We start from the raw sequence: 24,141 nt of genomic DNA, 5'->3' as shown, positions 1-24,141 counted from the left end.
CATCCGTTACAAGTGCAGCTTTGCCAAGCTTAAAAGGTACTGCCAAGACAGAATGCACTAGTTAAAAAGATAATGACATAAAAGGTAATTTTTTTATAGTTAACTCATATTTTCACATTTGTGAACCAAAATATTAAAAATGGGAGGGATGAGGAATATGTGTGACCGACTCTACCTTCACATTACAGTTCAAATTTGGGTTCTTTATTATTCTTAAACTTTAATAGTAAGTTATTCTGTGAACAGTATGACAAATAATACAGGGCAAAAAAAAAAAAAGATTTAATTGCTGATCGCATTTTACCTCAGAGATTCCACTGTACAGTATTATTCACACCAGGAGCCAAGTTACATGATGGTTTATCTTTAAAAAAAAAAATACAAAGGACGGAATGATTACTACGACTAGTGGTACACTTTCAAATTTCAAATTCTTTGAGATATGATTTGAGAATTATATATATATATATATATATATATATATATATATATATATATATATATATATATATATATATATATATATATATATATATTAAAATGAGATTTTATTGAGTAGGCTGCAATAAACTATCTATGTGTAAATGGACTTTCGCTTTTCAACCTTGGGTACTCAAAGCGCTTTACTCTAACTAGTCATTTACCTACTGATGACACAGCATCAGGAGCAACTGGGGGTTCAGTGTCTTGCTCAAGAACACTTCAACATGGTCAGGGGATCTAACCAACAGCCTCTCGGCTAGGAGACTACCACTCTACCATCAAGCCATGCAGCCCCTGCAGTGTGTGTGGCTTGGTGGAGCAATGGTTAGCACGTCCGCCTCACAATTGAAGGACCCAAGTTCGAATTCCCCAAGCCCGCATTTGTTCTCTCTGGATACTCTGGCTTCCTTCCACACTCCAAAAACATGCATGAGATACTAAATTGTCTTTAAGTGTGATTGGGTGAGTGGATGCTTGTTGGGCCCTGCAATTGGCTAGCAACTAGTTCATAGTGTCCCGCACCTAGTGCTTGAATCAGCTGGGATAGGCACCAGCAAGCCTGCGACTTCTGAGGATAAACGGCTATAGATGATGGATGGATGGATTTTATGAAGCACAGACGAGACGTTGCTGGAAAGCTTCAAGAGAAGTGTCGATAAGCAAGGCCAAACCCCTTGAACTCAGCTCAGTCACTCTTGACATCTCTCCTGCCCTCTCTCCTGTTCTTTGTGTAGAGTAATGCCCGCAACTTAGAAATACAGTACAGAGTGTAGATGAGAGTGAATGTTTTTTCTCGTTTCTCTTCAAAATAGGAGACCAATGAAATAAAACGGAGTATGCAAAGGGGGCAATAGCAAGGTAGGGCTGAAAAAGTATACATTTGGGTAGCTAAGAATGTCCCAATAAACATGTATTTCAATATTTCAACATTTTGCTAAGAGGAAGAACCTGTGTTCTCGGTGAAAACTCAGTGAGCATCGGGAAGGGCCAGTACATAGCAATCTGTCTTCCAACAAGTACAAGGACTCACGAGAAACCATCTCCCGGCTCCTCTCCAGGGCAGGGTAGGGGCTGGAGCTGATGCGGTGGCTAAGCTAGCAACTAGCATGAACTGCCATAGATGAAATGCTGCGGATGTGCAGAGGACAGCCGGAGAGCCGTGCGGCTTATACGTGACACATCAAGCAGCGCCGAAACACCGAATCAATCATGTATGCCATCTTCAGCACATCACCACTCATATTAACCATCATCTGTCGCTCGAACGAACAATTCCACATTCCTTCCCCCGATTTGTTCTGCCGGCAACCTCTTCCACGCCTGGTGTCGTGCGTTACAACTTAAGGCAGGTCGCGGTATCAACTGAAACTTGCCTGGACACATACATACACGCACGCAAACACACGGGCGGTTACATCTGACTATTTGCGTCGGTAACCACTCGCTCAGTCCTCACCGGTAGGCGAACCATTAGAAAGTCTTACAATTAACGACATGGAGGCGGCGTTAATAAAGCTAATCTTAGAGGACGCCGCATGACGTGAAATCTGGGTGACAGCCATTCATCATGCTACGCTTCTCTGGTTCCGTGGTTACGTGAGCCTGTCAAGTCCGAGCAGCTAACGAGTTTTATTGTCCGAAGCAATATGTTTTATCGCAGCCAGCCTAAACATGACCCTTCTGATGAGCAGTGGCAGAGATGACAAGAGGCCGACTGAAAGGGACCAGTATCGTGATGCTACCGATTGCTGAGAAGCCCCTCATTGATCGTCAAGCCTCGTGCACAAATATTCAAATGCGATTAAGAACCCGTCAGCCCATGGTCCGTTCAGGTGTATGATGGAGAAGAAGAAGAGAGAGAAAAAACAAGAGCGGCTATTGCTTACCTCAGGCGGCGTGTCGAACCAAGTTCCGCGTAGCAGCCATGTTCGGAACCCCACTCTCCCTCCGTCCACAAGAGCAGAGTCCCCCTCCCCAGTTGCCCGTCTTCCGCCAGAGAAATCCCAATACGCGATAGAATACACCAACGATAAATCCCAACGATATTGATTTTCGGCTAATTTTTATTCTTCGGAGATCGACTGGAGCGTTGTCAGTCAGAAAGGGACTGTTAACCGGCGCAACTCATTTAGCCGTGCTTTGGGGGAGGCGGGCAGCCCACCACCTCAACCACGGACACCGCGAACCCCTATTCTGTCAGTTTGTCTATGTAAGCTTCTTGGCCGGTTCCTCGGAGAACACATGCAATGTAATCATTCCACGAGCATAGCGAGAACCACTTGGTTCGTCAACTCCGTTAGCTTATTTGAGTTAGGTGAAAGGCTAACATTGGATAGCTATTAGCTGACACGCTAGCTAATGATAAAACAGACATTGGAATTAAAGTGGAAGACAGCCTGCACACTCCGTGCTGCTTAGCCTTTGGGGGTTAGCCAATGGACTTGTCAAGCATAAAAGCAAAGATTGAGGAAAAACTTCCCTTAATTTTGGAAGGCACGGCTAACGCTAGCTGTGGGCTGGACAGCCCCTCCGTGATGTTAATTTCGGTCGAAGGAGAGGGGCTGCAATAGGGGCGCACTCCCGATGCCAAGCAAGCACGGTCCCGCGCGCTCCAAAGAAATTTCCCACAAAATGGCTGCCAAAACAAATCCACGGCGGATACTTGCAGGATTCCAATCAATTACATCGCTTACAAGACGTGTTCCCTATTTTTTTTATCAATTCACAAAAGCGATCAGGAAAGTGTCATGGTCAATTCTAAGTATTTGAAAAAGTTTGGAGGCTAGTAGAAGCCTGCTCGGTTCATGTCGCAAATTGAAATTTAAAACCAATCAACACGTCCCCGGTGTCGGAGGTCATATTGTCCCAAAATAGGGACGTTGTGGCCTTCGGTTTTGTTGTCCGGCTCTGCTGTAATGACGAATAAGGCACGATTGTAATGTTCGTCCTCTGTACCCACTGAGACCTACCAAACCAACTTGCACTGTAAACACTGCATCAACATTCCACTACAAGGAAACACGTTTTATTTACAGCGGGGAAAAAAAGTCTTGACAGTCTTACAAGATTTCAATCATCAGAGATTGACAAATCAAACATGGTTATGCACATGGCTGTCTCCAGCTTTATTTTGGTTAGATGACCTAATAGTTGCCAACCAATGACTTGCTAAGGAAATTAAATGTTTTGTCACCTTGTCAACAATGGGGTGGCATTGTCTGTAACACCCTAATTGGTCCGATATTACATATAGTTCCTTATATCTTGAAAAGGCTTAGTGAGGTGCACCTAGTATATTTGTCGGCCCATAAGTCATTTATAACTTGTTACTATAATCTTTCTATTACACTGTTCTGAGTATGGTTTGTGAGATCAGAAGCAAGGGACTGAAGGAAACCAACTGATAAAAGTATTCAGAAAAGGTACCAAAAAATAAAAATACTGCTCACACATTAAAAACAACTTCCGACTGTCCAAAACTTCGATTTTTCAACCCTGAACAGAGCACAAATATAAAATGTGTGTATCTGCAATTGTGAAATGCAGCTCAATTCAGATGAACACAATTTTAAACCAACAGGACAACAAACTGGGACCCAACTGTTATGTAATGTCTTGACAGACAGTTGAGTAGATGTGCACGGATGAGATTAAGAGCCAGCAACATAAAACAAAAACAAAAAAAAAGTGTAATTTGAAAGATGGTGGTTGAACATTTTACAGCTGCCCCTGAAGTCCGTCAACATCTTATTTCTTCTGTTTTGGTGGAGGTCTGAGGAAGGACAGAAAAATGCAAATCAGCATCAGTATTCATATAAAGACAAAAACATTAGTGTGGTATTTCTGTAAGCATACTAGATTTGTCTATTTGTTCTTAAGACTTTGATCAAGTTCAGATCACATTCATTCCTAATTAATGCAGAAATCCAGATAATCCTAATTCACATTTTCTTGCAACTGTACGAGATTGCAACTATGAGATTATTATCTATAAAAATTGTATTTGTATACCTAAACCTATATCCTTTTTAATTTTAACAAGAAAAAAAGCAATATAAAGTTTCAACAACTTTTTTTTTTTTTTTACATCTTTTTAAAAGGGTTACAGCAGAGTCTAAAACTGAAAAAAGTGCATCAAAGTGCCTGAAACTTAAAAAAAAAAAAAAAAATCTTATTTTATTGCAATTACACTTCAGATGACAAAAACAGAGCCTTTCCCCTGTGGTCATCCGCGCCCCCTCTGGCATCAGCTCGTGCTTTCCCAACCTCCTGTCCTTCACTCCTTTCCCCCCTCCCCAGCATAAGAATCGGAAGCTATTATTATTATTATTATTATTATTATAATTTAGAAATTAACATGCCGCTGACCGGCAAGCCATTTTTATTGTCCTGGACTCCTGTTGTTACCTCCTGCCCTGATGCTAGACATTTAGCTTCTTGATGTGATGTGTACAACTGACATGGAAGCTTGGGTGATGAGGCAGTTTTGGTAGAGTGGGTCAACCTGTTTCAGTCCGGCTGTAAAGAAACATTCTAGAGAACTGATTCCTTCTAAAATGTCTGCTGATTCTGGATAATGCTTCATTGCATCAAGAATCATATCCTTTAAGAATTTCCTTTCATCAAGGTTCCTTACCTTCTAACGAACACCACCCTCCGCCTCCAGCCCATGGGCCAGTAAGTGATTTAGAATTTTAAGAAACTTCCCTGCTAAGGCTTTTGAATGTTGACTCACTCAAAATGTTTCTTTTCTTTTTCTTTTTTTAGGGGGGTGGGGGTTGGTGGCATAAATTGGATAATTTACATAAGAAAGTCAAAAACAAAATATGAAAAAAAATATTCACTATCCGAATGCATTCCAGAACAAATTCATTGTGTCTCAAAAGACCACTGTATTTGGTGAGTCTGGAAATGTTTAAGATTTGTCCACCAGATGGAGCTGTTAAAATTAGTAGCTTACAAAAAAACCCGAGTGCCATAATGTTTATTGTTCTTCTTTATGCAAAGTACTTAGTGTAACGGCATGCTGGTCAGGTACCTGTAGATGCCCACCACCACAGCGTGATCTCTTTCATAGGGCTCCAGGGTGAGCTGCTCCTGTGGTTTCATATTCTCTGCAGTCATCTTCTTAACTTCTGAGGCAAAGACCGCCTCTGGTGCAGCTGTCGAGTCTATACAGTTAGCCTGTTTACATAAAGTTGAAGAGTGTCTAAGTGTTAGATTGGATTAGTTATATTGTGCTTGTTAACTTAAAACTCAATAGGATTTTGAGTCGCCACCTGACCATGACGTTTCAACTTTTATATTTTTAAATTTACTCAAGCAATAGGATATCCGTAGTGTCAGCAAGAGTAAGTAGTTCAAAAATTGAGTAGATTTAAGTAAGTAATTGTTTGCAAGAAATGACAACTAGCTAGACGTTTCAAACTATAAAGAAAAGCTAATATGTATGATGTTTAATAAAAACTCATTTCTGCTGGATGTGTTCATTAACTTATTACAAACAACATAACTTATTCAATTTTGAGACAAGAGGTTATTGAGGTACCTTAATGGAGATGACAAAGTGTCCGCCATTCTTCAGGAAATTGTGAGCATTCAAAGCAACAATCCTAGTCTGGTCCGGCTGAGCAACATCAGCAAAAATGACATCCACCATGCCTATAGCAATAGCAACAAAGCATTTTTTTAAAACACTTATAAACATCACTACACAAAATGTTGAGGGGTCTCACAGGGAGTGACATTATACATTTATCTTTATCTGTTTCGAGCATGCGTGCAAGAATAGAGGCAAAGTAAATAGTCAACCAACTTCAAGCACAGATAGAAAGAGGGATGCAGTTGCATACGTTTCCAAATTCAAAAGGCACAACGCTGTGTGTGTAGTATCTATATCTTACGAGGAAACCACCCGAACCTCACAAAATCTGTAACTCAAAAATCTATATTCCACTTGCAAAAACATGACAACTTGGAAGCTCAAAGCCCTAGAACAGTCTACTTACCAACCAACATTCTGTACTTGTGTGGGTGACGCGCATCTTCAATGATGGGAATGATGTTGGTGCGTTTCTTTGCCACATTGAGCAGATCACGACCAGATCTGTGAGAAAACTCTACTGCATACACCAGCCCCTCCTGAACACAATATTGTATGCATATATGATGTTATATATTGTTTTGGTACATGGTAATTACATCCGCAGTTAGTGTTACGGACGATCTTCTGAGTGGATATTTTAGTTAGTGTCTTTTCACCCATTACTGAAAAGATTCATGTGCAGAAGACAAAGGTTGTTTTGGTCTTTACATTTTAAGCACAAATTAAAAATATGTAATAGAAACAATGGGGACAAATAACTAGATTTAATTTAAATTTTGAATTCATCAGGGTTTTGAACCTGAATAATGTTAATTTGTTAAGAAGCTTTAGTAAATACACACTAGCTTGTTAGCCACCATGATCCCAGAGCATGACCCGTTAGCCATATCACGTCAAAGGATAAAAGGACAAACAAGTTTTTGCAAGTGGCACCGTGCATTTTGTCTGACAAGGAAGACATCCTGTCACCCGTTTGTCAGTCAATTTTGTAATTTTCAAATTCATTCATGTCTACAAAGTCCACTTGTTAATTGTAGTTGGGGAAATTGACTTCAAACGGCAAAGGCAAGGACCAAAGCTGCAAAAAGTGAAGTGCGAAGTGGCGAGGGAACATCATATATTCACATGTCCATTAAGCTGCCAAGATCAGTCGACCAGCTAGGACTAGTTTGACAAAAAATGATAATTAACCTCATTTAAAAAATAAAGAAATACATTAAAAAAAATAAACAATTGTTGTTGCAATACCTTGAAATGGACATAAGTTTAGTGAAAAAAAAAAAAAAAAACGCTGAATTTGAACTGAACAACATTCATTAAGGAATGTTTGATTTCTTTTAGTTTAAATTTGCCAGCTTCAAGTCACTTGTGCGGTTTAAGACATGAAACAGGTTATCAACAATTCCAACATTCCAATTTCGAGGCAAACGACTTGCACAATTTAAAAAAATGCCCTTTGGTCTGCCACTGATCAGGCTACGATGCGGGATCCTGGAGGTTAAATTAAGTTATATTAAACTAAAATGATCAACCTTTCTGTGTTCTAACACGCTGAGTCAACGAGCCAGTGTCTAAGTGAGAATAGTGAATATGGTTTTGCAAACATCTGATCAAGATAAAGCGCTACACAAAGTAAATGGATTCAATTTACCATTAGGATCAAATTTTCACACGTTGGACAATGACTTTCTTTTTTTTTTTTTTAAAAAAAGGTACATAGACAAACCCAATAGCAAATAGCCAATGCAGATCTCGTGCAAGTCTGAGCTCTAACTGCAATGTTGTTCTAGAGACTGACTGTGTGTGCGCGCAAAAAAAGTCCATGCACTCAACACGGATTGTGGCCAAACTGGGTTCCTCATGGAAAATCTGTTTTTAAATGGATAAACTACAGTTTCAAGGGAGAAGTTTTTGTCAACAATTTTTTCTAGTCAACTTGGCTGATTCTCCTCCACCCCGCCAAAGTTGGAACATTCAATTCATTAGTGTACATTACTCACAAATGAAAGCCACAGGAACTAAACTTCAGTGCATCTTTTGTGACAGATTGACGGATTAAACTTACCGGTCCAACAATGTCAGAGACATGAGAAACCGTTGTACCAGAGGCAGCTCCCAGGTACATGACTTTGGCTCCTGGTTTTATATGAATCTGGTCAACTCCTCCCAATATGGCTGCTGCTAGCTTTGAACGGAATGGATTCCACGCTCTGTATTCAATCTTAGTCTCTCCTTCCTAAGAAAGTGTAAAAACAAATCATTCAAAGTAAGAAGGCTGCAAAACAGCAGTGACGACAATGCACATCAGACTCACCTCAACACTCATCCTCTTTTCACCATACACAGATTCTCCGACCACCATGTTCTTGGTCACCAGAGCATCTTCCTTCCCCCTGCAGATGAACACTCCTGAGGAGACAAACAGGAGTTAAGATCATTGATGAGATAAAGGGTATTTACAATAATTACCCAGCCAAATCACTGCCTATAATGATATATTCAGGAGGTTTCAGGTGCTGTTGTAATTGCCATGGAAAAAATACTTAAACAAATACAGCAGGAGTGTACTCATATTTGACAAAGAAATAAAGTGTTGTGGAGGTCTTCATCTCAGGATAAAATATGCACTGTCGGCATGCATGTAAACAGACATGCAGGGTGAAGACTCGACATGTCTACAAACAATCCAAGCAACATTTAGCTCCTGTGATATAAAGCTCATCTCTCAGTCAAAATTAATCATTTTAATATCATGCCCATTCAACTTTTTGGAGCTTTTCAATATGTCACAATGTTCATTTTTCACCTTAAATACCCCAAAGTGTTATCTTCCTTCGCTGATGCATTTTTAAGAATTTTGTGCTCATTGTACTGTACGCTAGAAGCACCCGCTCCGCCCGAGCAGATTAACATAACTTGCGAGAGGCAAGATGACAATAACAGGCCCATGTACCAATTCTACACTGCCTTTGTACTGTACGTGTAAGAGCAAATCCATGCTCACCTCATCTGCAGAGACGGTCACGTTTTATTTTTTAACTTCAGTTTTGATTCTGAGAATGGGGAGGAGAGACTTTGCACTAAGTCAGCCAAGGAAATGGCAATTATTAGTTACACACTTGTTTTATAGTGGTGAAAATGTCCAAGTGGTGAAAGTGTGTGTTTGGGAGCACACGGCGGACAACCAACACTGTACTATATGATTCACCTAGAATTGTTGTCATGAGTCGTCATCTCTCGAGGGGTCTGATTTGGTAGGAGGAACGGGTGTGTGCTCTCTTGACATGTCCTTTGCTTTGTTGGCAACTCCATTTAATCTCCATGTCAGTAAAAACGCCTGTTTATGGCTTCTATATTCATCCGCCTGTGATTCCCATTATTGATCACTACACTGCTGTTGTCGTGGCAGTCGACTTTAGAATCACGGCATGAAAGGAGTGCAGCAGCCACACAGTCACAGGCGGGGTTCAGTCAACAAGCTGTTTCATTTCCTGGTTGGAAAGCCAGTCCCCAAAAAAGAACGTCATATTTCATAAAAAAAATTGAAGTCCTAATGTGTCAAAAATTACATAATTTTACGTGCATATATTTAACTGTGGAAAGTTTAAAATCTCATGAAGGGCCCTTGAACATACTTTTAAATGCCTATTCCTATTTAGACAGAAACGCTGGCTGAAGAAAAAGAGCGGCTGGATGGAGGCGGGATTCTGCAGCGTTAAAATCACAGACAGCAAATATAAGATATTTCAGCGAATAGAGGGTGATGTGTTCCCCTGGCTGCAATTTATAGATAATTGATGAAACCTTGCTTATTTGCAGTTGCGCTCTTCCTCGACATCTAAGGGTGCAAACTAACTATGTTAACATAAATTGTTGTCGTGTGTACATACAAAATCAAATCTGTAGGAAATGTTTTTTTTTAATGTTATACTAGACAAGTTTGAAATTGTATTTCATCACTTTAAGGCCAGTGGGTATAAATACAATTAGAACAGTTTTAGGGTTGTCAATTACTTGCATTATTCAAAGTATGGATCTATGATTTATCTCTTCAAATCATGGGAGGATGACCATCAATTGTACGGAGATAAACAGATGAAAAACACTCATTTATAGCCAGGCTGCTGACTGTACTTAAGTTTATATGGTTACTATGCAGAGTAACATTGAAAGTCAGCCATACAAATAGGGAGAATAACCTTCATGTCTGTGTGGTTCCACCAACACTTTCTTTCCTCCTGCAAAGCCTCCTCGTCCACCACCCCTTCCTCCTCTTCCTCTTGGAGTACCTCTGCCTCCTCCCCGGCCCCTGAATCCTCCTCCCTCTGGAGACCGGAATCCACCTGAAACAGTAACAGCTCATGTCAAGTTTTAGTTATTTAATCATTGAATACACAGAAACTTACAAAAATGTTTTGCAGTGAAGCGGTTGCACTTGAATTTGCAATCCCAAATTCAAAGTCTTACCTCTTCCTCTGAATCCTCCACGGCCTCCTCGATCACCGAATCCTCCACGGCCTCCTCGATCACCGAATCCTCCACGGCCTCCACGATCACCAAACCCTCCTCTGCCGCCACCACCTCGACCTCCTCGGGGACTGAAACCTGTTCAAGAAGCAGAGGCAGTGGAATAATATCAGAAATCACATTTGGATTTTCTATCAAAACTACACCAATCAACAGTCACATATTACCCTGTTAACAAAAGTGACATAACTGGACAAACACAAAATATTATATCCGCAAGAAAATAAACGAAAAAGTTGTAAGTGGATAAGTAGAGATCTAGATTTGTTAATAATGTCTAGCAATGGTTTCTGATTATTTAATATACAGCACCTTTGTAGAACAAATCTCAAATGACAACAGAATGCTGTCTTGCTGATGCCATATATCATAAAAAGGATCAATTATTGAAACAGCACATGAATACGTGTCTTTAACTCAAGGCGATCGTGTTAAGGACACCACATCCACATATGCCTTCCACATATGCCTTGATTCTGAGGACTTACCATTAGATCTGATCATTAAAGGAGGACACCTATATTATCGCAAACTGTTGAATATCGAGGCAGTCATAACGAAACGTTTTAACCTAAAAAACAAAATCACTTCAACACCAAGTGTGTGTGTTTTGATAAAATGTTTAGAACGTTGTCATGTAAATGCAATGAGGCACGATCCATTTATGCCGATATCTGACGATACGAAGAAAATTAAATCCAGTAATCATATAATTGTTCACAATTACCAGTTCAACGTGTATATTCGGGTACGAAGAAGAAAACGAAACACAACAGTTGAAATTGTGCTTTGAGTACTTGACTATAGCGTTGATGAGTGCAACACGTGCGTGGAGGCATTATGCTTTTTTTCTAGCGACAACAAATTCATATCAATATACAATTGCAGTGACTTGTAACTGACAAAGAAGAACATCTGCAGATACTTTAAATTTTTGATTGTAAATATTATAAGTTCCACTGAGCTTGAAGAAAAAAACAGGGCCACGTGTAAATACGCCATCGGATAGCAATTACGCACAAGAAAAACAAAAGAGAACTAGTTTCAAAAAAAGCAACGTAATTTTCAATACCTGGTCTCATAATAGACTACACGTTGCAAACCTCGGTCGATACAGGAAAATTTTCGTCTTGTTTCCCAGTACGTCGGCGAACATTAGCCAAACGAGACCACATGTGCGACTACCGGATGAACATTACTTTTTCCGTTGCTCGACTTCTTCTTCTGGGTTTTTTTTTTTTCCCAGAACTGTTTGGCGGCACTTTTAAGTCGTTACTGCCCCCCATTGACCGCATTGTAGTTAACACGATTATGATGATCATGAAAATAAACACCTCAGTAAATATTTTCCCTTTTGGCAAATACTTTTTTTTCCTGCTTTCTAAAATGCTGTCACATTCAGACTTGCTGTAACGACAACATTTTGTCTCGTTAGTTAGTTAGTTAGTTAGTTAGTTAGTATGACTTTTTCTTTTTGAATAGCCGAAATATTGTTAGATTGATATAACGATGTACAAACAAATTCAAGAGTGGAAATGTGCAAAAAGTAAAATAAATACACATACATACATACATACATACATACATACATACATACATACATACATACATACATACATACATACATACATACATACATACACACACACACACACACACACACACACACATACATACATACATACATACATACATACATACATACATACATACATACATACATACATACATACATACATACATATTGGAAAATCGGACAAATTTGTTTTCAGACTTTTTTTTTTTTTTTTTTGCCATTTGATTGTTTGGTTGAACGAGGTTAATGCTTATCACTGACAGGTACAAACCACATTTAAAACAAGGACATTCGTTGTTAAAAGCTCCATACTGGATAAGAATCAACAAGAACATTATTGTGTTTCATGAGCATGACCGATCCCGGATCGAGCTGAACTGTTTGGGACAAATCGGCGCATGCGCATTAACGATAAGTGCCCACTTGATGACGGAAGTAGTCGGTATGGGCTGACACGTCACGGACGAGGTTACTGAATGAAACATGGCGTGCACCTACGAGAGTTTTAACTTGTAAGTACTGGGGGCATTCTTCCAATATCTCGTTGCTTTTGTAGTATAAGACAATATAGGCGTGATGCATCTGTTTCACTACCTGTATGATTAAGTCACCGAAGTATGGCACGTTGACTTCCTACGTCTGGCCTTGTACTGTTTTAACGCGTACGTCACAGGTTCTGCGACGAAAACACGTTTGACGACAAAGTTTTATTGCTCAATCTTACGTTTTTTGTCTTTGATACCGATTATTTCAGTACATTCCAATATGTTGATGAATGACGCTATATGTTAGTCTTTAGTTAATCCATTTTTGTATTTTCGTTAATCCATGTTTGTATTTGTTTGTTTGCTGATGTCGTTCTCAAAACTAACTACAGGTTTAACCGCGTTTTTCAGTCAGTAATTATTCTTTACTGGCAGAGACTGCCCGTTTTAGTGTTCTAGTTTGTTTCTGTGAAATTACATTCTTTACTAGCTATGTTAGCAACTTTTTTTCCTGCTCATTACAGGCGCACTACAGCTGATAAATTTTACATCGAGCCTTGCGATGATGGCTCTGTGGACGTGTTGGCCATCGATAGAGTGTCAACTGAGATGACGCTCACAAGTAGGCATTCAGTCTGTAGTAACGTTGAAAGCAATGAATGAGTTGAACTTCACATTTACTTGTATTTACGAATTAATGTTTGGATTTTCTGGACATTAACTAGTTGGGTGTCTTGGCTATGGTCCACAGTTAAGAGAGACATTCCTGTATCTGCTGAGACCAGGCCAATTTGTGGACTCATGGGGACAATACGCTTGGTGGCAGGTAGTATATTTAGTTGTAAACTGTGAACTATCTGTACTTATATTCTCATTCTTCCTGGTTGACTCTCATTCTTCCTGGTTGTGTTAGGTATGTACCTGATCATTATCACCAAGAAGAAGAAGGTGGGAGACTTACTGGGCCATGTTGTATGGAAGGCTCTGGACTTTGATATCATCTCCTATAAGAAGACTATACTACACCTAACAGACAACCAGGTGAAATGTCTTACTTTTGCTGCAACGGCCAAACACAATTGTTCCAGATTTTGCAGCAGGCGTAACATGCTGCAAAAGCCTGTTGTTTCCTGTGGTACTCAGTTGTAATTCTTTTACAGATGCTTGACAACAAGACCTTCTTGTCCATGATCAACAATGTACTATATACAGACAGCTTCTACTTTGCAACAGACTATGACTTGACCCACACTCTGCAGCGTCTGGCCAACACTAGTCCTGAATTTCATGAGATGAGCCTACTTGAGAGGGTGCATGGTTTTAAGTTGTTACCTGCCTGTTGTCGCGTCAGTTTTTAGATTGATGAGTTTTCACTGACCTGTTTAAATGAGTTATGAGCAAGTTAACATTTGAATTAATGTGCACTCCTTCTGGACATTTTATTGATCGTAAACAGTACAGTAGTTTTTTTTTCCAGAACACCCCATCACAAATCTAAAGCTTTTAACAAACAGTACCATTTGTTTTCATGCATTTTTTCCCTTTTTAAATTATTCTAAGTGATTACATCAACCCTGATCTGTTTTGCAGTACTTTTTAGAATTGTTTTATTGATAGAACAACCACTGAAATGTTTATCGACATTAAGGGTGAACTTAAACACATTTTGTCAGCAATAGCCTCATGTCAAGGAGGAGTAACTCTTTATACAATTCGGCAAAATGGGAAATCTCTTTTTACCTTTAATTACAGGCAGATCAGCGTTTTGTCTGGAATGGCCACCTGTTGAGGGAATTCATTGCACAGCCTGAGGTAAGACATTTGTAATTACTTGAAATAATAGGCTATCGAGGAGTGATCCTTCTCATGTCACTCATCCTGCCTAGAAACATAACTTGAAGAATTCAGGTGTCAAATGAATGAAAGCCTGTTTGACAATATTTCCTGCTTTTTTTTTTTTAAACAGCTACATAAGTTTGTGTACCCTATTGTCCATGGATGTATCCTTTGTTGTTGTCTGATGGCAACTATTTATTCCTCCCCCAGCCACATTTTGCCAACCGCCTGGCAATTTGCCTTCATATAAACCAACAACTACTGCTTTTGTTTTTGTTGTTACACTTTAAATATAATTGTAAAAATTTGAAGGAGAGACTTGTTGATGCTTGTGATCTGTGAAAGTATAACTCACCTCTCACCTAAGCCACTTGGAGAGCAGGTTGGGTGAGCTCTATCCTTGGCCAATTGCATTGACTGACATTGCAGTTATGCTCTCTTAACACACTCTTTTTATCAGTCATCACCATAAATTCAAGTTGTATCAATGGGAAATTGTTTGACTGGAGTATCATCTCCAGAAGGAGCTGTTTCAGAGCTGGTGTTCGCTACTATGTTCGAGGTAACTACTCTTATCCGCACTGTCATTGTCATTTTGGCAGCAGTCTTTTGGTCTTAATATTAACATTGGCATAAAGATGATGACCGTAAGAACAGCAGCGTGTTAATAACAACTATGTATAGTAGCATGTTTGTACTTTTTTCTTTTTTTGTCTCAGGCATTGATTCAGAGGGCCATGCCGCCAATTATGTGGAGACTGAGCAGATAGTGCAACACAACAGCGCTAAGGCTTCCTTTGTTCAGGTGAGCTGATACTTTTGTTTGATGGTTTTCAATCTTGTGTATGAATAGTTACCTAAATGTATAAAGATGTATACATTATCTCCTCAGACAAGAGGCTCCATACCCTTCTACTGGTCTCAAAGACCCAACCTCAAGTACAAGCCAAAACCACAGATCAGCAAAACAGTCAACCACGTAAATTACCGTTTTGCATTACTGTACACATTAAGAAATTTCATTCTGATAGTCAGAATGACTAGCATATGAAAACTCATAGTTTCTTTTCATTCCACTCTTTATTACTTCAGTTGGATGGATTCCAGCGACACTTCGAATCACAGATTATTCTTTATGGGAAGCAGGTCATTTTGAATCTGGTAAGATAGTAAGATTTAATTTGATTGTGATGCTATTTCTTACCTGATGGTGAGAATTGTTATACAGTGCCCCTCATTAATAACACACATAAGGTTACTAGATTAGAATGAAGAATGACAAACATGTTCTGAGATACGAAACTGCGGTCAAAGAAGAAAGGCCTTTCAGATTTTTTCTTACTCTCCTTTCAGATTAACCAGAAAGGCTCAGAAAATCCACTTGAGAAAACCTTTGAAAAAATGGTTGTCACCTTAGGGAACGGAACCATCAAGTAAGCTTCACCCATTGTGCACATTCCTTTTCACCTTGCGAAACTGTCATCCCTATAGCTTTTTGACATTTTTTCCAGATTTCAGGCTTCAAACTTAAAAGAAAAACATTTTGTTTCTACAAATGAAAAAAAACTGAAGTGCAAAATTATTCTCCCCTTTTCCTTACGGTTTAATGGAGAGTGTTCACAGCAATTTTCAGATCTTTCCACAGATTTTCTACAGCAGGGGTGTCCAAAGTTGGTCCTCGAGGGCCGCTGTCCTGCATGTTTTCCAGGTTTCTTTTCCTGACACACCTGATTCAAATGATCAGCTCATCAGAAAGCTCAGCGGAAACCTGATAACGATCCTGATCATTTGAATCAGGTGTGTCAGGAAAAGAAACCTGGAAAACATGCAGGACAGAGGCCCTCAAGGACCGACTTTGGACACCCTTGCTCTACAGGATTAAGGTCTGGGTTTGACTTGGTCATTCTAGCAACTTTATAAGATTAGTTGTGCGTTCAGTTCAGTTTTGGTCTCATCTGACCGGGGCACCTTATTTCACGTGGCTTCTGTGTCATCCATGTGGCTTCTGGCAAATTCCAAACAAGCCTTTTTATGGCTTTCTTTCAGAAGTGGTTTTCATCTTGCCACTCTTCCATAAAGGCCATATTTGTGCAGAGTTTAACTGACTCTGAGACCAAAACAGTACAGGTGCATTTACTGTACAATACTGAGAGTAGATGACACATGGGGTGGACTCGTCATTTAGATCAACATTGGATCATTCAGAAATCATCAGCGATTTTTTTTTTTTTTTTTTTGAGTCAGTTGGCTGCACTGACAGAATAGGGGAGCAATATTCTTGCACAGCATATATAATAAAAACTTGCACATTACAGATTTTTATCAAAAAGAATACTACTACTATACTATTTAGTGAATTTAATTCCATTTCACCATTGTGTCTTACGTGATATTGATTCCTCACGAATGTTTCAAAATTTTTTATCATTATTTGAACTTCGAAATGTAGTAAAATGTCAATGTTATAGGTAGCCCAATACTTTCGTAGCATACAGTCCATATTGTATGCCTCAGTTTTTCTTTCCTCCTCAACAGTTCTTGCTTTTCTTCAGGTACATAGCGTTTGACTTCCACAAAGAGTGTAGTCAGATGAGGTGGCATCGTCTGCATATCTTGTTGGACATGGTTGCTGAAATCCAGGAGGAATTTGGGTCAGTTTGCTTCCGCTTTTATTTTTGAGAGAACGCTTTCTAACAACTTCGCACAAGAAATTTGGTCAAGCTATTTAACTGAAGTGCTCAATCCAGTCTATGTACACTGCACAGGTGTTGCTTCTAATACAATTTTAAAAGACAAACATTTACCTGACCTGATTGATGGTTAATGGTAACTGAACTATTCCGTGATCAAGCTTGTAACTCAATTTCATTCCAGTTTTCTTAGTTTCCAATTTTGATGTTTAAAGTTTTAATAAAGTAATCACAAAAAAAAACAAAAAAAAACAGGTCATTTCTTAAATGTTACCAAAGATGATTGGGTGAAATAATAAATATAAATCAAACTACTGGAAGCTGGACAGCCAAGACACTCAAAAGGAAATGAAGATAATAGACGGTTGAAAACAAATTACTAAAATATCATGTATCAATTTTATTGTAAATGTGGATGATACATGAATTCGTCCCAATGATGTTGGGTAAAACCTATGAATTAACCACACACTTAAATAGCAAAATGGATTTGGGGTACAGGTACTTCCTGGTGGATTCAGATGGGAAGGTGCTGTTAACCCAAGAAGGAACATTTCGGAGCAACTGCATGGATTGTCTGGATCGTACTAATGTCATCCAGAGCCTCCTGGCCAGACGCTCTCTGCAAGCACAACTACAGGTAGGACACACTTGCTCCAAGCTGTAAATGTTGTTGAAAACAACTGATCAAGAGATACATCTTTCAGCAGTATATGCCAATGACAAGCATGATAGACATGTTTGTACAGTGTACTCTGGATGGTTCTTTCTTCATTTCTGTCTGCGATCTCAAAAGAAGTCATTTTTTTACCAATACAGTAGATAGCAGCACAGGCATGTCAGTAAAACTGTAAAAATGGTCAAGTGATTTGTTCCTTATATGAATGCCATTGAATAAGCAACCCAGTGGTTTATTTAGTACTTAACCGTGTGCTGTGTCACCACAGAAAATGGGGGTCCTCCACATGAACCAGCACATTGAGGATCAAGATGACTTTGAAAAGATATACAAAAATGGTAAGCTGCCGACCAAACAATGCTTTCAGTTTGGCTACTTTTGCTCAGGCATTCACTTTATTCAAGTCCAAATTGAAGAAGTATGGTCTTCCTTTTGACCGATTTTCCTTCCTTCTGTACCTGCAGCTTGGGCTGACAATGCAGACGCATGTGCTAAACAATATGCAGGCACCGGGGCTTTGAAGACGGACTTCACCAGGTCAGTTATTTAAAACACCTTTCATCCATACATTTACACAGCTGTCCTACTAGTCGACTTCACTACAGTGATTCACCTAATGAACAATTGCCAACACTGTAATTTGAAAAGATGCATATGGACTTTAGGGTAATATAAAGATAATGCTTATTCACTATCCATATTGAACTTTATTCTAGCGGAACATTTGTATTTAGATGGGTTTTTTTTTTCTTTCTCAAATAAATGCCCCATTTCACCAAAATGATTCTTATGACCCATTTCAGTCAATGATTTTGTTTTTCTTTAGGACAGGCAAGCGCACTCATTGGGGGCTGCTGATGGATGGCTGGAATTCCCTGATCCGATATTACAAAAATAACTTTTCAGATGGATTTAGACAGGTACGGTATGTCCAAATCAGGAATCACCAAACATTTTGAAACTGCTACTATTTACTGAGCAATATGAAGGGCACCAGAATATGTGAAGATACTGATCATGTTGATAATTTCTCACAAACAATAATTAAGAAACAGCTGCAGTAAATATGTAAATCAAGTGAAATATGTTATGCATACATGTTTGTAAAATTCCTAGAAAATCAATGTTATATTACGTTAACCCATTTCAACCCACAAAATTCTATTTGAGGCTTTATAAATGATTTTTCAATCATTTTTTTCATTAAGTACAGTACTGAATTACCACAATGTGTAGATGAAACGTGTGCAATGTCACATGTTTAGAGAATATTGTCACATGACCAGAGCTGCTTACTTTGTGGTTGCACTTCGAGAGAAAGATGACAACCTCAAAGCTTCCAAACAAAAGGTTCATATAGTATGTTAAAATAAACACAGAACAAAGATTTTTCAAACACATGATCTTTAAGATAATGTATGCATTTGCACTTACTCAAATTGGTTTGGTGTGTTTTCACAATGGGTAATTACATTGTTGTGACCGGTCATAAAACACACCTTTTCATCAACTATTTCACTTTAAACAAAAAAAAACAAAACAAAAAAACGTCTTTATTATTTCAAAGGGTTACCAATGGCATATGATTTCGATGTTTTCATGTCCAGGAAAAAATTGGGCTTAAATGGGTTAAGCTAGCAGCACAGGCCTGCGAGCTACTCATTTGATTCTCGGGTGCTATCTGGTACACGCAGGCACTACGTTGGTGACCCCTGATCCAAATTATTCAAAAATCCAGACTTCTCTTTCCCCAGCCATTTAGTCCAACTTCTGGGTCGTCCCTAGCACCTCCTCTTACAGTTAGTGACTAGGAACGTAGAGTGAGAAGTAAATAAAGAGCTCTACCTTTGGTCTCAGCTTTTTAATCACGTCAGGCCGATACAGAGTCTGCATCACAACAAGCTAGGGCCAATCCACCTCTAGATCTCACGCTCCATCCTGCCCTAACTTGTGAACAAGACCCCATGATATTTAAACTCCTTCACTTGAGGCAGGACCTCCTCCCCAGAGAGAGCATGCCACCTTTTCCTGTCTGAGGACCACGGTCTCAGTGGTTGGTGATCTTCACCCCAACTTGTTTCACATTTGGCTGCGAACCACTCCAGTGAGAGTGGGAAATGACCTGAAGAAGCCCACAGTGCAACATCATCTGCAAAAAGCAGAGGTGTAATCCTGAGACCACCAACTGATTGATAGACAGATTGGGCAAACTTTGTTGTCTTTGCTAATGTAAGCATTGAAATCCTTCAGAATGAGTGAGTCCCCCAAAGGAAGTACTCTCTAGCACACCCTTCAAGGACTCCAAAAAGGGTGGGTACTCTGAACTGCTGTTTGGGCCTTAGGCACAGACAGCAGGCCCGACATGGGCCCCGCCCTTGGCCACCGCCCAGCTCTCCACCCAACTACCTTGGACCCCACAACAGATGGCGAGCCCTTGGGAGTAGGGGCCCAGGTTGCCTCTTTCGGGATGTGCCCGGCCGGGCCCCATGGAGGCAGTCCTGGCCACTTGGTGCTCGCCACCGAGCCTCACCTCCAGGCCTGGCTCCTGGGGGGGCCCTGGGGACCTGCGTTCAGCTCAAGGAAAATATGGTCCAATTATTTTCTTCATCGAAAAGGATCTAGACAATCCCCAAGAAATAGAAATACTTCATCATCAATTGTATTTGCTTAACAAGTGATAGTTTTTGCAAAATGATTGAAACTGTAAGACTCCAACTTATTATACACAACAGTGTGAAAGAATAATGAAGTTCTCGAATATAAATTCAGTTTACCCCTCCCCCCAAAAAACCAAACCAAAAAAAACCACGCATACAAACTCAAATCCTCAAACATTTTATCAAATACAATTTTATTTTGCACAATGTGTTGACAAAGCTTAATGCTTCAGACCTGTATGGTGAAAGTCATTTTATTTTTTTGTTTGTTTTTAACCACAGGACTCAATAGACCTGTTCCTTGGGAACTTTGCTGTGGATGAATCTGATTTGAGTACGCCACTACGTGACCCAAAGGACTGGAAATTTCTGACGGTGAGAAGTAGGCAACTTAATGCAGTTTCATTTTTTTCTTTCTTAGTTTTAAAACACATTGTTTTTATGTTTCTCAGTTGCCGATCATCATGGTGGTTGCATTCTCCATGTGTATCATCTGTTTGCTAATGGCTGGTAAGACAATCATTATTGAAGTTTGAGGGAAAAAAAAGATTGAGTACACCGAACTTTAAATGTTTTTAACATTTTTTTTAAACCGAGTTTAAAATTTTGTTTTCCAAGGGCTGAATCAGAAATCATAAATCCTAGGATGCAAGGGCCATCATATTTGTTTTAACTTTAATTTACAAGGCACAACAAAAGCAGCCAATCAAGCAATTGCATTTTGTTCACATATCACAGTGTAATATGTACCTTAATAGTAATTGTTATATTCCGCTGTAGGTGACACATGGACGGAGACTCTTGCTTATGTTCTGTTCTGGGGAACTGCCAGCGTGGTTACATGTGGCCTCATCCTCTTCAACGGACGGGACTTTGTTGATGCTCCAAAACTGGTTCAGAAAGAAAAGCTGGACTGAATGTGTGCGTGTGGAAAGCAGCTCCGCCCTTGTGAGCTCACCCCCTCATCCTCTGCCAATTCATCGCTTTACCCCCAGCATCATCATCAGGCCTGGAGCCTTTATTAGTACGGTGGGGAGATTCGAGGATGGTGGGGAGTCAGCAGGGCCCCCACAGGGACAACAAGGCGCACAAAACAGACCGTGTGTGCATGGACCTGCTGCTATCCACACAGCTGCAACACAGGCATGAGGACAGTCTGGCACAGGCTGACAAGTAATTAGCGCTTATCCAATGTCACTCCATTTTTGTTTTGGGACAACTGTGGGATTTCACTTTCATCCTACTCTTTGGGATCAAACTCGAAAAAGCTGAAAATCATTTACTGTACGTCAGGGTTACCTTTTTATATATTACTATGGCTACATACACCGACCAGCGACTACATTATGGACACATTCGCGGTTTCATGATATCGTAATAACAAATATTCTGCCGTCACTGAGATTTTAGTGTGCAACGTATATTTGTAGTTGATGGTGATGTCGCTCTGTACCGCATCATACTGCTAATGAATCAAGTCAACCAGAAATGGCCACAATTCTAATAATGAATCAATTCTACACTCAAAATTGTTTAATGACTACCTCTCAAATGTGTCCATCAGAACTAAGCATCGCTTTGGCGGAATGGTCAAAATTACATAGACCATTTATGCTCAATGATTGCTCTACAACTGTAATGTGTGCCCACTACATTACACTGAAAATCAAGTCGACATTTTATTAATCGGTGAAAAAGTAATCAGTGCCGGCTGGCTTTTTTCACATTTGAGCAGCATTTTGCTATCTGATTGAAACCATAATCAATAGTCCTGTGATTTAGGTTTTGCACTTTTTGTTTTTGTTTTGTTTTTTTTTAGATATGGAACTTTTGTCTATTATGACAAGCCTGTTAACATCAATGGCAACTATAAGCATAACTTCTCGATCAACAATGCAACTTAATTTGATTAATTTCACATACAAAGTGACATTTTCTGTATGGAATTCACTGTTCCACGATCAAGAAATTAGAGCTCAGATTTCCAGGTTTTGCTGTGGTGGGTGTACCACCTAATATGCAGAAACTGATTTATTTCTCTAATAGTACTACAAAGTACTTTACAAGAGCGTTGAGCATGTGGCTTAATAAGCCAGTGCCAAAAAGCTCCTTTCTGCCTGTTTACTTGGGTACATACGGAAGACACATGCCCTTTTAACAGTATTCTCACAAGAGATATTAGCCCAACTGTATTAGCCCAAAGGTAAATGCATTCGCTTTTCAAGTCATTATATTCATATTTGTATTTCCTGCTTGTCCTCTTTTTGGTTTTCCAACTGAACTTGGCAGAAAGTTGCGGTTCATGAATCACTAGCAACTATTGACACACATTTTCACGTATAATCTATGTAGGCTGGGCTGTCAAACTCATTATTTAGAGGTCACTGATCTGGACCAATCATGACATAATATGAATCAGCGGCTGGAAGTGTTAAAAAGATGAAGATACTTCACTGGATCTTGTATGTTATGGAATGTTTGTGCCTGTTGCCACAGTAGAGTTATTTAATATTTGACTTCTCTTGTTGAAAGAAATACTTTATGTGTAAATATATTAAACTATGCAAAAAAAAAAACAACCTATAATCAACTATATTTTTTGTTAGGAGGATGAAATTGCAGGTTTGTAGTTAGGCTTAATGCTAAATTTTGATGGATTTTTAAATTTGTATATATATATATATAATTTAAACTTTGATAATGCACAGCTGTGAACCGAAAATTCAATCCAGGTCAGACAGGATCATTCAAATCAGAAAACAACTAAAAAATTACCTAGATCAGCAAAGCTATCATCTGGACAAAAAGTCCATACATATATATATATATATATATACAGACAAAATGAAAGTCACTGCAAGCAATTTTAAGAACTTTGAAAGTGTCCCCTCTTAAGTTGATAAAACTGACTCATTCCAGGAAAGTCCCATGGTTACTTAAGTTACTTAAGTTCAACAGTTATCAGCCTCAGAAACCATGAATCAGGGATGTCCACACTCAATTCTCACGTCCCACTACCCAGCATGTTTTTCAAATTTCCATTAGGGCTGCACCATTATGGCCAAAATAATCAAGATTATTTCGGTCAATATTGCAATCACAATTATTCATCATGTTTGGTCAAATGTCAATTTATTGCACTTTTTGTTTTTAAACTTGCAGTATATACTGTATAAACAAGGCTTGGTACTTAAAAATAATAAAGTAAAATAAATTAAGTAAATTATGGCAAAAAACTGAGTGTAAACCATTGAAAAAATGGAGCCTACTTAGAACCAAGCACATGCTACAACAGACTGTCAGAACACCTACAACAGCACTAAAGTTTTTTTGCAAGAAAAAAAAAAACTGTACAAAAGTACCAGAATCACTCAAAGTGAGTGTGGACTTAGCAATCTGAATGTCGTTTTTGGTCATTTCAAACCCAATTTATTAGAATTTTTGCCAATCGGATTTTCCAAAACGGGTCTCATCTACTGAAACACCTGCTATTTTAGAAAAGAATTCATTAAAAGTTTTTTCTTTTTTTTTTTTTTTATAGCTTCAAAGTTTTATACACAAACCAATCTCTTTAATGCGTGACCACTAGCGCTGAGACTGCGC

At 39.2% G+C, this 24,141-nt stretch overlaps 3 protein-coding genes across 3 annotated transcripts in view; 1 reads left to right on the top strand and 2 right to left on the bottom strand.

The window, feature by feature from the left end:
• The window catches only part of dyrk1b (dual-specificity tyrosine-(Y)-phosphorylation regulated kinase 1B), a 54,196-nt gene extending 51,097 nt beyond the window's left edge, over positions 1-3,099 (bottom strand). Inside the window, exon 1 of the mRNA XM_088409991.1 lies at positions 2,370-3,099. The gene's annotated coding sequence lies outside the window, so the exon portion shown is untranslated. The remainder of the gene's footprint in view (positions 1-2,369) is intronic.
• Positions 3,100-3,492: 393 nt separating this feature from the next.
• On the bottom strand, positions 3,493-11,847 carry fbl (fibrillarin rRNA 2'-O-methyltransferase). Its single transcript, XM_088412151.1, has 9 exons — positions 11,688-11,847; positions 10,556-10,693; positions 10,288-10,431; positions 8,403-8,497; positions 8,154-8,324; positions 6,492-6,624; positions 6,032-6,144; positions 5,522-5,667; positions 3,493-4,255 (listed from the first exon to the last, which is right to left on the bottom strand). The coding sequence occupies exons 1-9, from the start codon at positions 11,695-11,697 to the stop codon at positions 4,231-4,233; spliced, it is 975 nt and encodes a 324-aa protein (XP_088268277.1). The 5' UTR covers positions 11,698-11,847; the 3' UTR covers positions 3,493-4,230.
• A 761-nt stretch (positions 11,848-12,608) lies between these two features.
• Positions 12,609-23,117, top strand: LOC148425662 (phosphatidylinositol-3-phosphatase SAC1-B). The gene is made up of 20 exons (XM_088411643.1): positions 12,609-12,703; positions 13,201-13,298; positions 13,428-13,502; positions 13,590-13,717; positions 13,837-13,986; positions 14,429-14,488; positions 14,643-14,676; positions 14,973-15,074; positions 15,232-15,317; positions 15,405-15,491; positions 15,605-15,673; positions 15,866-15,945; positions 17,065-17,163; positions 17,704-17,842; positions 18,150-18,219; positions 18,346-18,418; positions 18,708-18,801; positions 20,821-20,913; positions 20,991-21,048; positions 21,319-23,117. Exons 1-20 carry the CDS (start codon positions 12,675-12,677, stop codon positions 21,453-21,455), a joined length of 1,761 nt encoding a protein of 586 aa, XP_088267769.1. The 5' UTR covers positions 12,609-12,674; the 3' UTR covers positions 21,456-23,117.
• The last annotated feature ends 1,024 nt before the right edge of the window (positions 23,118-24,141 follow it).

This window comes from Hippichthys cyanospilos, chromosome 3, assembly GCF_059441005.1.
Source record: "Hippichthys cyanospilos isolate Australia breed blue-spotted pipefish chromosome 3, RoL_Hcya_1.0, whole genome shotgun sequence".
NCBI classification, from domain to species: domain Eukaryota; kingdom Metazoa; phylum Chordata; class Actinopteri; order Syngnathiformes; family Syngnathidae; genus Hippichthys; species Hippichthys cyanospilos.
Note: the sequence above shows the minus strand (reverse complement) of the source record. Positions and strands in the feature narration are given on the sequence as shown.

What these genes read in the sequence shown, in the direction of transcription:
- fbl (XM_088412151.1), bottom strand. An exon ending in AAAAGAGGATGAGTGTTGAG is followed by an intron (nt 8,325 to 8,402) that starts GTGAGTCTGATG and finishes ACACTTTCTTAG; the next exon opens with GAAGGAGAGACTAAGATTGA. An exon ending in GTGGTGGTGGGCATCTACAG is followed by an intron (nt 4,256 to 5,521) that starts GTACCTGACCAG and finishes GTCCTTCCTCAG; the next exon opens with ACCTCCACCAAAACAGAAGA.
- LOC148425662 (XM_088411643.1), top strand. Translation starts at nt 12,675, where the DNA reads ATGGCGTGCACCTACGAGAGTTTTAACTT. An exon ending in AACTGAGATGACGCTCACAA is followed by an intron (nt 13,299 to 13,427) that starts GTAGGCATTCAG and finishes TATGGTCCACAG; the next exon opens with TTAAGAGAGACATTCCTGTA. An exon ending in AGCAGGTCATTTTGAATCTG is followed by an intron (nt 15,674 to 15,865) that starts GTAAGATAGTAA and finishes CTCTCCTTTCAG; the next exon opens with ATTAACCAGAAAGGCTCAGA.